The 13,209-nt window shown below is 43.1% G+C and overlaps 1 protein-coding gene across 1 annotated transcript in view; it reads right to left on the bottom strand.

Annotated features, from left to right (window-relative positions):
- Positions 1–5,270: 5,270 nt before the first annotated feature.
- The window catches only part of ABCB7 (ATP binding cassette subfamily B member 7), a 35,469-nt gene continuing 27,530 nt past the window's right edge, over positions 5,271–13,209 (bottom strand). The window contains exons 14-16 of the mRNA XM_039731091.1: positions 10,300–10,403; positions 8,737–8,844; positions 5,271–6,264 (exon numbers count right to left, since the gene is read on the bottom strand). Coding sequence (XP_039587025.1) covers positions 6,046–6,264; positions 8,737–8,844; positions 10,300–10,403 — 431 coding nt within the window. The 3' untranslated portion in view covers positions 5,271–6,045. The remainder of the gene's footprint in view (positions 6,265–8,736; positions 8,845–10,299; positions 10,404–13,209) is intronic.

Here is a 13,209-nt window from a genome sequence, read left to right as displayed (position 1 = left end):
CTCCCATCTACAGACTGACCTTCACTTTCCATTTTCTCTGGCAAGTGCAATACAGACACTTTTCATCTCTTCAACCTCACTTTTCTAAATATTTGTTGGTGCGAGCACAAGGCCAGTAAAATCTTCAGCTGGCACTTGCAGAGCCCTGCACAAGGCACTCAAAGACACCCCACCACCTGATGTATTCTGCTCCAGGCTCTTTATTCCTCTCCATAATGGAGGGGAAGAACTTGTCTCCTTTTCCCTCTCCAGCACAAGGCTGAGAGCTTTACAAGTTTATGTTGGTGTGACTTAAAATGCTTTATGTGACAATTTTATAAAGGGCATTAGAAACTGGAAATTAATGTGGGGGAGCTGAGATGTTACATGATTCTTTCAGCTTTGGGGATGCTGTTTTAAATTCTGCCCAAAAACACCAGTAAAGCATTTTGGCTCTTTTTCTTTTAACTAATAAATCCACTGTGCCATTTAGTACAACTGACACTTCTCACCTGAAGGAGATCCCACACCCCAGCCTGCAGACCTGCCTCTGGAGAAGTCCTCTCTCAAGGTTTCTGCTGATTTTCCAGGCTGGGTAAGGCTATTCCCTGAGTTTAGCCCCAACATCTGCAGAAGGGTCAAAAGTCACCTGGGAGGAATTTAAAAGTTAGTTTTCAAGAATTAACCATCCAAGGATTTTCTTATGAAGACATCAGATTTATCCACTAAAGTCAAGAAGTAGATGAATCCTATCTGTTCTATACATTATTATATCTATATCTATCTACAACTTACCTCTTGTCCTTCCGTCCATGATGTGGCCATTCCATTAATGTCAGTAACATTTATGGAGCACTCCTGCACTGTACCATTACAGGATTTATGGGCAGAACAAATAAACACTTAAAAACAACAGCTGAAAGTTCATCCAGTCAGACCTGAAACACCCCAGGCTGATCTAGGATCTCCCATCCATCCATCCATCCATCCATCCATCCATCCATCCATCCATCCATCCATCCATCCATCCATCCATCCCCCCCCATGCCCTGTGCACAACCTCACAGAGCTCAGTGACAGCAGGACAGTGCCTGTCGTGGCTCAGATCAATACAGTGCAGTGCAGTAATTAATAATAATATAATAATAATAAATGTTTCCTGCATTCTGCTTTGATAATGAGCTACAGCTGCTATTAGAAATCCAGTCAGTGATTACACTGTCATGTCAAGGGTTCAAGCAGATTCTTAAAACTGCTCTACTTTGAGCACACGTTCAGAGTTCACATTTATAAAAAACACAGTGTTTTAAAGCAAGAAACAGTCAGGCTTCTCACCAGCACGTTCATTCCCATCAGGGGGATGCAGCCAACACGAGCTCCTCACCTGCTTTGGCAGCTCCACACACAAACACAGGGGGTGTGAAAGCTGAGTGGGGGCAGAATCCAGGTGAGATCCATGAACTCACCAATGGATCACTGGAATTCAGTCACCCTCTGCCAACCCACACCCGGGATTGGTTACCTGCTGCACTGGCACCACCAAGCACCACAAACAATTGCTGAATTAAGGCTCACATTCCACAGCAGTGACGGTTTCCTCTGGGAATTGCTGCAAAGCTGGAAGAGCTGTTGTGACAGGACAGCCGTTTCTATTCACAAAGATAAATCCTTTATTTAGTAAGAATTATCTACACACAGATGAAGGACAGGAGAGGGGTAAGGAGTCTTCCAGCACAAGGGTTACACAATCTCATCTCAGCTGAGCTTTGTGTTGTTCTGGAACATGTCAACTTCCTATACAATGTAAGTTTTACATTTCCATTCTGAAAAGAAACTTGAACAAAATCTCAGTGTTGAGAGATGCAGGTAACTAGACCTCCATGGAACAGAAGAGCTGAGATAACCTGAGGGATCATCTGCAAAGAGTAAGCTTGGAACAGCCACTTGGAAAAAGCACAACCTCCCTGTCAATAACTCGTTAGGTTTCCTAACTTGGAGGTTAAAATAGCCCAAATTTTGTGTGTTGTGACTTGATATCCTGAGCCTAAAAAGTTTTTACATGGAAATTAGGATTGATTTATCTAAGTTCACAGTTAACAGATCACTACAGACTGCAAGAAGCAGCCCCTTTTTAAAGTCCATTTTCTACAAACACATTTCCTCTAAAAACAGAAAGTAAAGAGAAAAAAATATAAATGTCTTTTTCTACTCTAAAATTGCAGGCAAAGATTTTATAATGGGAGTAGATAACTTGAATTTTGAACAACCAGCTACGAGTCCAGAATATGAAAAGCTGCTGTTTAGAAAAGGGATGTTTCAGTCTGCAGCACAGCAGAATTACCAAGATCCACTGAGGCTGGGAGAGAGCCCCCAAATCAATCTGTTTCTGTGGGAATTGTAAGGCTTTTCTGAGAGGTGCCAGGCAGACTGTCCTAAGGGTCAGTGAGTCTCTCCAAATTCATCACTCTCCCATTCAGTGCTTTAAGCATCTGCTTCAGTGCTGACATTTTGGAGTCACAGTACAGGAATAAAACCTCAAAATTTAAATGAAAAAAAAATTAAAAAGAGCACAAGTTTGACTCTGCAGCAGACAGGAGAGACACCCAGTATTGCTGCTGCTTCTCCATAGCAATTCACCCAATACAGCCAGGAGAGTTTAATAAGCAACTCCATGGCATGGCAAAGTTTTCAGTCCTCTCCAGAAACTCGCTGCCCTTCTTTAAAACACATTTTACTGTATGAGCAGCCTCTTGGTTTAGGACCTGCCTTTGTCCAGAGTTCCCTCCTGCCATTCCATTTGGAGCTGGACAGAGCTGCAGCACATCCACTGGCACCAAAAGGGTGGCAGAGACAGGTAATGGCCTTAAACCTGCAAACCCTACAGATTCAAACAATTATTGATCACTCCTGGCATTCACCACCTGAAAACCATCCTCATTGCAAACCTGTAATGCCCAAGACTCTCAGTCCTTGCCAAGTCCATCCCCAGTGACAAATCCATCAGCTTTCATCTGAAATTGTCCCTCACAAACACAATCAGACTTGGCATTAAAGTGGGTTTTGATTCCAGACATTTCACAGACAATTCCCGATTTGTGCACCCTGTCAGGACCTTCTGGGATGTCCAAGGCCTGGAACATGGAAAACTTTTCACTGAGAAAAGCCCTTTCCCTGCACATTTCAGACCAGAGTAATTTCTCATCTTTGTGCCAAGAGGAAAACAATCTTAGGATTGAAATGTTACTATTTACAGTTTTTCCCGTTATCTGCTGGATGAACAGCAGACAGATTAATTCCAAAATCAGCTCTTGCAGAGCAGGGGAAGAGCCATAGTTTGGGGTTTGTCACGATGCAGGAAAAGGAGATTCCTCATAAATAAGATTTTCAATCAACCTTTGCCATTTCTGGCAGCTGGGAGATAACTGCACCATTACAGTCCTGCTGTCAGCAGCTCAACCAGCAGACAATTAGGGAAAATAAAGGGAAGGTTGTAAGCTGGAATTCTGCACTGCCACTACATTAACTGGAATTCACTTTGCTTCTGCACTCCAAGGATGAAAATTAAAGTGCTTTTAGAATAATTTTTAACTGGAGAATGATGCCAGGTTCGTTTTTCATTCATCCTTTTAAGAGAGAGAAAACAAGTAACTAGAAAAGGTTTCACTCCTTTTAAGTTATGTTCCTATTTTTAGTTGTAGGGGAGGGGTATACCAAAAAAATAAACGCTATTTGCAATTAAATTTCCAGAAGCACCAAATTCAGCCCTTCCCTAGTGCCCACACTGAGAAATCTTGCATCTGATTTACAAATGTAATTATATCAGTGTAATTATACCAGTTTAATTCCTCAGAAATAACAAAGTTCTTTTTCAGCATCCAAGAGAAAGATTTAAATTGTTAAATTCAACATGAAGAATTACCTCAGGAGTGCTCATGCTAAAGAGATGGTGAACTTCCCTGGAGAGACAAGGCCTGAAAATACAACCCAGCTGTGGTGGGATGACCCTGGCTGGATGCTGGGTACCCACCCAGCAGGGCAGGGAGAGAACACAACAAAAGGCTCCTGGAAAGGCAGGGACAGGGAGAGACCACTCAGCAATTCCTGTCAAGGGCAAACCAGACTCCACTTGGGGAAATTAACTTCATTTACTGCAAATTAGAACTGTGAGTTGGGTAATGAGAAAATGAAAGAAAATCTTAAAACACCTTGCTTCCATTCCTGCCTTCTTCCCAGGCTCAACTTCACTTCAGAATTCCCCCCTCCTTCCAAGCAGAGCAGGGGGTGGGGAATGGAGCCTGTGGTCATCATGCTGTCCCTGCTGCTCCTTCCTCCTCATTCTCTTCTCCTCCACGTGTTTTTCCCATGTGTCCTCTTGCCACAGGGTGCAGTCCTTCAGGAAAAGGCTGCTGCAGCCATGGGATCACAGCAACCTGCTCCACCACAGGCTCCTCTCTCCATGGCTTCTTCCAGGAGCCTGATCCAGTGTGGGCCTCCCGCAGAGCCCGAGCCTCCTCTGGGAACATCCCCTGCCTCATGCAGAGCTCCTTCCCAGGCTGCAGGTGCATCCCTGCCTCATGCAGGGCTCCTTCCCAGGCTGCAGGTGCATCCCTGCTCCATGCAGGGCTCCTTCCCAGGCTGCAGGTGCATCCCTGCCCCATGCAGGGCTCCTTCCCAGGCTGCAGGTGGATCCCTGCTCCATGCAGGGCTCCTTCCCAGGCTGCAGGTGCATCCCTGCTCCATCCAGGGCTCCTTCCCAAGCTGAAGGTGGATCCCTGCCCCATGCAGGGCTCCTTCCCAAGCTGAAGGTGGATCCATGCTCCATCCAGGGCTCCTTCCCAAGCTGAAGGTAGATCTCTGCTCCATCGTGGACCCCCATGGGCTGCAGGGAATCTCAGCTCCAGTGCCTGGAGCTCCTCCTGCCCCTTCTTCTTCTGTGCCCTCATGGCTGCAGGACTGCTCCCCTCCCATTTCCCACTCCTCTCTCTGGCTGCAGGTGCTCTTACACTCACAAGGCTTTTCCTCCCTTCCCAAATCCATGATCCCAGCAGTGCATTGCCCTGTTGGTGATGTGTGAGCCTGGGCTCTGCTGGACACGGGGGAAGCTTCTGGCACCTTCTCCCAAACATGACCCCTGCAGCCCCCACCCAAACCTGACACACCCACAGTGTCCTGCAGATCCCAGAGACTGAGGTTTCCTCCCACTGGAGAAGTTTTGGCTGTTGAAATGAGATTATTATAGCAATGCTTTCAGCATTATCCAGGTCATTTTCTCATACATTAATGAGATAATAGAAATTTATGGAAGTCTTTATTGAATCTTAATTGCTCCCTAAGACCATGACTGAACTAGAAAGAGTGACTTCGTTCTGCTTTGACTGCTACAGCAGATGCTGAGAATACAGAATCCTGAACTCGGATTTGTTAATTTTTCACTTAAAAATGCTGTTAGTTTTCCTTATTCTATTCCCAGAATAATACCAATCCATTTCCTGATAGTGCAGTATGAAAGGTGCTTCTGAAAGGTGAGAGGGGTAATTCCAATATTTAGTTTGCTACTACAAGTCTAATATTTTGTTGAGGCTGTTCTTACTCTTTACAAGGAAGACTTTAAACCAGAACACCACTGAAGAATTTAAAAGGCATCTTCCTCACTAGCAAATGAGTTCAAATTAGCCCAATTACAATTAAAACATGACGCATTTATCAACCATCAATGATGAGAAATAATGTAAATCAAGGACAAATCTGTTTACAATTTAATAATCCACATCAGGCGACTACCAGGAGAATTTATCAATGCCTAAAAATTGCCATAAATTACACCCTTGGTTGGGAAGTTTAAAGTTTTTGAAAAAGCTCAGCTCTTGCAGATGCCACTGAATATTAGAGATTCCTAAAGATGCAAAAATAGAACTCCTTTGGTTGAAATTATGTCCCTCTGTGAAACTGTAAAATCCAAAAAATTGCAAAACCCAGAAGTTTTTGAATGCTGACTTAAAAACAAGAGCTGTATTTCACTGTATTCTTGTGCATTTTTAACCTGCTGTACAAGATCCAGGCTCCTATTCAGCATGAACAGTTCCCACAGCCTTTCACACTGTTGATAATTTCTTCTTCTAGCTTCTTCCTTTCCTCCTCTTTGGATGTGTGGCTACTTCTCTCCTCCCAGTTTGGGTGGTTGTGACTGTGGAGCACTTTGCTGCTCTGTGTGTGCCACATCTCATAGTAGAGATTGCTGGGATTTGCCAGGAGCTCTGCGTGCCTGCCACGCTCTGCGACTTTACCCTGCAAAACAAGGGCACAAGTCAGGAACCCACACTGCCAGACCTTCAGCAATGGACCACTTTCACAGTATGGATTAGAGCAGTGATTAATGAGGAAGAGCTTGGAACAGCAAGGAAGGACTGACTGCACAGTGCCCTCACTTGGGTGGGCACTGCCAGCTGAAAACAAGGAGCTGAGCTCTTCTCAGACTGCAGGTGCCTTTTGTCCATCTGGACAAAATCTAAAGCCCACCAGCATGGAAAGCTTCCCATCTAAACTGCAGGAGTTAGCTAAAGTAAATGTGGGCCTCTATGTGAGCAGTAAGGTGTTCAACTACTCCTGCAAAGGTGACATGAATGTACCAAAATAAACACGGATTTATCTTTGCTCAGTAACAAACACAGGTGAGGAAGCTAAAAGAGAAAAGCAGACAAGAAAGGGGTTTATATGAGACAAGCAAAGCACATCTAAGATCAAATCCTGAAAACAATTAGTGTAAACTGTGCTTTTATAGGGGCTCTGTAGCTTGTGTCACTGCAATCACCACCATGAAAACTGTGTGAGCAGTTCAGTTCTCTGGGCTGTTCTCAGGAGCAGAGATGATTTATTGACTATCAGCATGGAAAGGAAGAGTTGGAGAGGAGAATCCCATGAGAACTCCAACCCTACAGAGAAATACCACCTCTCTTCAAAAAACCAAACTAATTTTCTACTTTGAGAGACACATTCACTGCCTTCAAATTAAACTGATACATTAATTCATTCTCCAGCTACCTTTCCTTCTCATTATACAGACAACCACATGGATTTGATATCAGTTCTAAATTCTGATCTACAATTAAATCTACCTCCTTGTGACATCTGCTGATGGAGAAGCTGGAAAAAAATATGGGTCTTGGCACTTCTATTAGCAGCTGTGCCAGTGGAATCTGAACAAACATACACTTGATCAACAGAACTGCAGAATTTACTTAAATTCTCTAAGTGACTAATTTGGAGTAGAGACCAGGTTTTGAATTACAGCTTTTTTTTTTAATAAGTCTTGACTAATCCTAAAAATGGAATTTCTCTGCTCAGCTCCACAGCATCAGGATCTGTATCATTACTCCAACGTTTACTTGCTCAGGAATGATTCTGATTTTACCTCAGCAAAGGTGTTGGAATTGTGATTCCCTGATTACCATTGCTAAGCAAAACCAGCCACAGTCACCCTGTGTCACTCCTGCTCCTGAGCCTTATTTATCTGGCTGCTAACTCATCAATCCTGCTGGGATGGCAGAGGCACTGCCTCCCTCATCCACAATTCTATCCTTCAGCAAAGGAAGCGCCCTGGCTCCTTCACAGTTCGAGGCTGTGCTTTTATTTTTAATTTAACAGTTACACTACAACACAAAACACGCTCTTAGGAAGCTGTGAAAAATTGCATGGAAAACAAAAAGCTGCCAATTGCCTTGTGACACGTTACAAAATGTTTGTGAGATGTTTTAACGTGCACTTGTAGGAAGGGTACACCTTAGGAGAGGGTTTTTCAGCAAAAGCTGAAAAAACAAGGCAGATCAAAAACAAATAACTCCATGGAGTACTGCAAGTGATTTATTCCACTACTTCATCCTGAGATTCATATAAAGCTAAGTTTTGTGTAGCAAACATCACTGTTTCATAAGATATGGTTGTAACTATCCATGAAATCATTGGATGTAGTGTAGGAATAATTTATTTGCTTTTAGATGTGTATTTTAAGTCACTAAAGACACCTATGAGCACAAGCTTATAAATAGCAACTGATAAAAATGAACACAGAGATAAATTTAACATCGATTATCAACAGATTAGAGCACTGTACTTTCAGCATTATCAGTTAAAAGAACAATTATTAAGTTATCTTAAGGACATTTGTTTATTTTAGATCTCTTGCCAGATACAGATAATAGAGAAAAAATGGACTTTGGATGGGTAGAAGGTAACAGCTGAACACTGATATTAGGGAATCAAATGTTGAGACATGTTGGTTTTTTTCTTAAAAAGAAGCCTACAGAAAAGGAACAATCACACTTTTCTACAGATACAACAGAGAATGGTGCTCAGATTTTTAATATAACGAGGTTGAACAACCCTGCAATAGTTCTATCTGCATGGAAACAGAACACACTGTCCTCTCTCTTTCCACTGAGAGGAAAAATGGAGGTATGTGAAAAACAGACACTGAGCAATGAGAGTGAAGCACAAATTGGGGGAACACATTAGGAAACTTCAGATGACGGAAGCATGCAAAAAATTAGATTAAAAACATGCAAAAATAAGGCATAAAAATAACAACATACAAGACAGTCATACACGCCAAGCTTGGGCTGCAATTTTCAAACATGGTTCGTTTCCAAAGAAAAAACTTCCAGCAGCTTGGTGGGAGTGTAACAATTCAAACTGCACACACAGAGGCCCTAAACCAAGCCCTGACATGATGTGCAAACCCCCCAGCAGCAGGTGAGCCCTCACCTGATCCAGCACGATGATCTCATCTGCATCCACCACCGTGGACAACCTGTGGGCAATGAAAATGGACGTCCTGTGCTTCACCATGTCCCTCATGGCCTTGAGAATGTTCTGCAAGATTGGAACAGACAAAACTCTTACACACTCCTGAGCCAGATGAGGAGAAATAAAATGCTGCTGGAAATATGCAAATGACTGTAAATAAGTTTTGAAAATCAGCTCTGGTACTGCTACAGCTTCCCAATAACAAACAGCCATGAGTATGTACAGGAGAAACAGAAGAGTCCCAAACATGGAATATCTGTGGTTTTGCTAAAGCCTCAAACTGAAAAAAAGCTTGTATTCACAGAAAAACACAGCTATCCCCAGGGACAAAGGAAGAGAAGTGTCACTTCATTTCAGGAAAAACTTCCCCACGGAGCCATGCTACACAAGCAGCAAACAGCAGTAAAAGCATCTGAAAATAAGAACTCCTCGTGGTTGTAATATTAATGCTTTCCCATGATTGTTAAAGAAAAAATCCCTCTCAGTATTATGCTAATGTGGAACAAAGATAATTCCCAGAATTGCTCTGCCTATCTATCTATCTAGCCAGTGTTTCCTTTGTGAGCTCTGTGCCACCTTCCAAACCACATCCCTCTGCAAGGAGCACTGATGGGGAATTTGTGCCCTCACTACCAGAAGTGAAGTGACCACTTTATTTCTCTGAAAATTTTTGTGAGAAAACATTTCCATTCTCAGGCATACTCTTATGGAAAAACCTCATTTTCATGTGCTGTCTTCAAAGTGCATTTCTACTCTGAAACTTTCTGCTTTGCTTATGACACAGACACAGCAAAACAAGAGAGGAAAAATCCAAGAACTCAGTGGCATGTGGACATTTCTGGCTGTGCTACATTTCAGTGCTGTGCTGCATGGATGTACAGTTCACCCTCTGGATTCTCTGCATCTGGAAAATGAAAGTAATTTAGTGATTACAGGTCAATAAATTCACTCAATCTGCATAAGTGAACAGAGCCGTAGCTTAGCTCATTTTTGATGACATTAGTTTAGGAAATTACTGCTGGTGCTGAGAGCTTTGTGCTTAAGCAAAGATGTTGTTATGAAGGCTGATGCAGCCCCTGTCACAGTGTCACCTCATGCATGTCACAGCCCTTCCTGTGGAATGAGCACAGATGAACACCAGCACTGCAGGGCACACCTACATCACCTGCATCTGCTGCACAACAAACAAGAGGGGCTTGTCCTGCATTGTGTCTCAACTATTTAGAGGGATTTTTCATGGCCACCTGCACCAGCTTCAAAGGATGAATGTGTGAGGGTGAATGGGACTTCCAGAGTGGAAAGAAAATATCCCAGAGACAGCTGACATCCCTCACTCTCCAGGTAGATGGACTGAGCATCTGCCCCACCCTTTAGGACAACAGCTTCAACACATCCTCTCTTAATAATACTGAGAAAACACTTGAAAAAGAACAGAATTCTGAGAGGAAAAGAACAAGGAAAAGCATCAGAATCAAACATCATTGTATCACTTATATTCTAGAATTTTTTATCCCAATTTACCTCTTCTGTAATTGAATCTAAAGATGATGTGGCTTCATCATAGAGAAAAATAAGTGGCTCCTTTAACATTGCTCTAGCAATTGCAACTCTTTGCTTTTCTCCTCCTGAATGAGGGGGAAAGAGGAAAAAAAAAGAAAAAAAGATTAAGTTACAATTGTGATAGTCTAAATTCAACAGCAGACATGATTTTGGAGGGTTGGTTGTTGGGTTTTTTCTCCTTTTTTTAATAGACATCAGAGTCACTGCTGACAAATGTCTGACAGGTTACATAAGATAGCACACAAGTTCCTGCTCCCTGGTAAATTTAGTGATTCAAGATTGCTCATCCTTTTGGAAAAGGACAGAGAACTTTTTTGTATCTGCTCCAAGGCAAGAGTCTGACACAGGTGAGTACCAATGCTGTACAGTTACTCACTCTGTACACCTGGGAGTAGGAGCCCATTCACCTGGCCTAAGCTCTGCTCCATCCAGTAACTCTGCACACACAAATCCAGTTTTCTCTCACCACTGCTCTGTCCATACCTGCTGTGTTGGATTTCAGGCATCTTGCTCACACATTGTGTCTTTCAGGTCTCCTTGATGTTCATCCAACTTCCCAGCCCACAATGGCAAACTTCACTCAAGAACAGTTAATATTGTACTGAAAACCACCATCAGCCTGCAATCTACAGCCTGCTGGTTTCTGATATAACCCAGTTTCAGACTAGTTTCCTTCCCAAACAATTCTTACAGCCAACATCTACTCAAGAATAACTCAGGGCAACTTTTACAGACAGGAAAACAGGTGCATTTGAGAACTTAAAATCTGCTAAACATTTGGTACGCGACGCAAACACGTCACATTTGTGCACTTGTCCTCCTTTGTTTTATGCAAGACTTCAAAACATTCCATTTAATACCATTATATTCTTGTTAATGTTCCATTCCTATCAGGAGAGAACATGCTTTCATAAACCATTTAAAAGGCTGGTGGTAATGCTGCAGTTCACATTTTCAACTGTCTTTGGCAGAACTCAGGAGCAATTAGAACTGTATGATTTACTCAGTCTGCTTTAGTGTGCTCTCCCTCCCTCCCCTGTACAGCATCTTCAAAACTCACAGCTTGACAACAGCCATGTTTGAAAGACATATTTCAGTAACCAGATCCCCCATATTTGCAGGGAATGCTGTTCCCCATTCAGCTCAGGGCAGCAGCACAGGAACTGTTCCATTCACAGAGCCAGGGATTTGGGGCTGGTGCAGCTCTGCCTGTTACACATCTATTAGACAACACTGATGTGGGTTCTAATTGGAACAACCCAAACAACTTGTTTTGCACTCTTTACTCTTGATGAATCAATCCTTGAGAACAGTAAGAACTGCACGAAATGCTACATCACCACTTAAATTGGCAAATCTGTCATTGCAGCTAAAATCTTGTTTTTCCATTGTGCACATAAACCCCTGGATTTTACAGAGAATCACTTCAGTCCACGCAGCTTTTACTCACCCTATTCCTGCCACAAAATAACAGAACAAAGCAGGACTTTGTGTTCTCCTTAGACTTGAGGAAGCCTCGCCCAACACAAAAAAACCCCCACAAACTGACTGAAATGAATCCAACACATATCTTTACAAGAATTTAGGGAGCCAATCTACTATTGAGAGAACTATAGATTCCAATTAGCAGGAGCTTTTTACAGAGCCACTGAAGGAACTCAGAGCCCTCCATCTGATATCTCCAGTCCTTTGAACAATGACACCAGTTCTGAGAGCACTGGTCTGAGACTCCTCTACTTTGGCTGCACACATTCCTGAAGCTTGTTTACAACTGGTATTTGTCAATATTCACCTAATTGTTGAAAATAAGAAACTGAAGCTGTTCTTTCAGTGGCAGATGCTTATTCAGAGCTGAGAAGAATTCCACTGTCTTTCTCCTGAGTATTTTACATAGTCTTTCTTCTTTAAATACAAAGAAAGTAGTAAAAGAACACAATTCCTTTACCTTTCTCAACACCACCTTTGTGGAAGCACTGCCAGGTGGGTGCTTATGACCATCCCAGTGGCAGCACAAACTGAAGGATGGAGGAAAGGCAGAACCCATTTTCAGAAAGCTCCATTACAGGAGTCAGGAGGTCAGAAGGAAACTCCAACATACCCACACACAGTGCTCCACACTCAGAAAGGGACACAGAATCATGCAGGCTGGAAAAGCCCCACAAGACCATGGGGTCTAACTGTTCCCCCAGCCACCAGAGCCACCACTGACCCATGTGTCCCCTGGTGCCACATCCACATGGCAGTTAAATCCCACCAGGCATGAGGAGTCCACCAACTGCCCTGGGTGAAGAAATTTTTCCTAAAATCCAATCTAAACCTCAACATAAGGTTAAGGCATGGAGCAATCTGGTCTAGTGAAAGATGCCCCTGCTCACAGCAGGAGAGTTGGTTTAGATGATTTTTAGAAGATTCCCTCCAACTGAAACCATTCTATTCTTCTATCAACACCAAGACATTTCAAACCTATTGTCAGTCAAATCCTCTTTCTAGCAATTATGAGTGTGGGGAGACAGGCAGCACAAGACAAATCTTGCATTGTTAGCACGATTCTCTTCAGTTCTGCCAGTACCTATTTAGCACCTTCTATTCCCTCACCCAGATCTGTGCTTCACATACTTTATTTCTCTTTTAGGTCTCTGCATAATCCCCTCCTGCAGCATGCACACTTTCTCCTGCACTCACGTTCTGGGTACAGGCTGTACCCCCTGACCCCCTTTTTCAAAGGCACCAGGACTCCTGACTGCAGCAACTGCAGAGAAAGAAATCCCCCTCAGAACTGTCTCTGAACAGGCAGCACCCCTGTCTGCACCCAGTGCATCCCTCAGCATGAGCAGGGCCCAAAACACACAAAGTTCCCAATTCCAGTCCACT

This window comes from Passer montanus, unplaced genomic scaffold, assembly GCF_014805655.1.
Source record: "Passer montanus isolate IOZ18808 unplaced genomic scaffold, ASM1480565v1 scaffold76, whole genome shotgun sequence".
NCBI classification, from domain to species: domain Eukaryota; kingdom Metazoa; phylum Chordata; class Aves; order Passeriformes; family Passeridae; genus Passer; species Passer montanus.
Note: the sequence above shows the minus strand (reverse complement) of the source record. Positions and strands in the feature narration are given on the sequence as shown.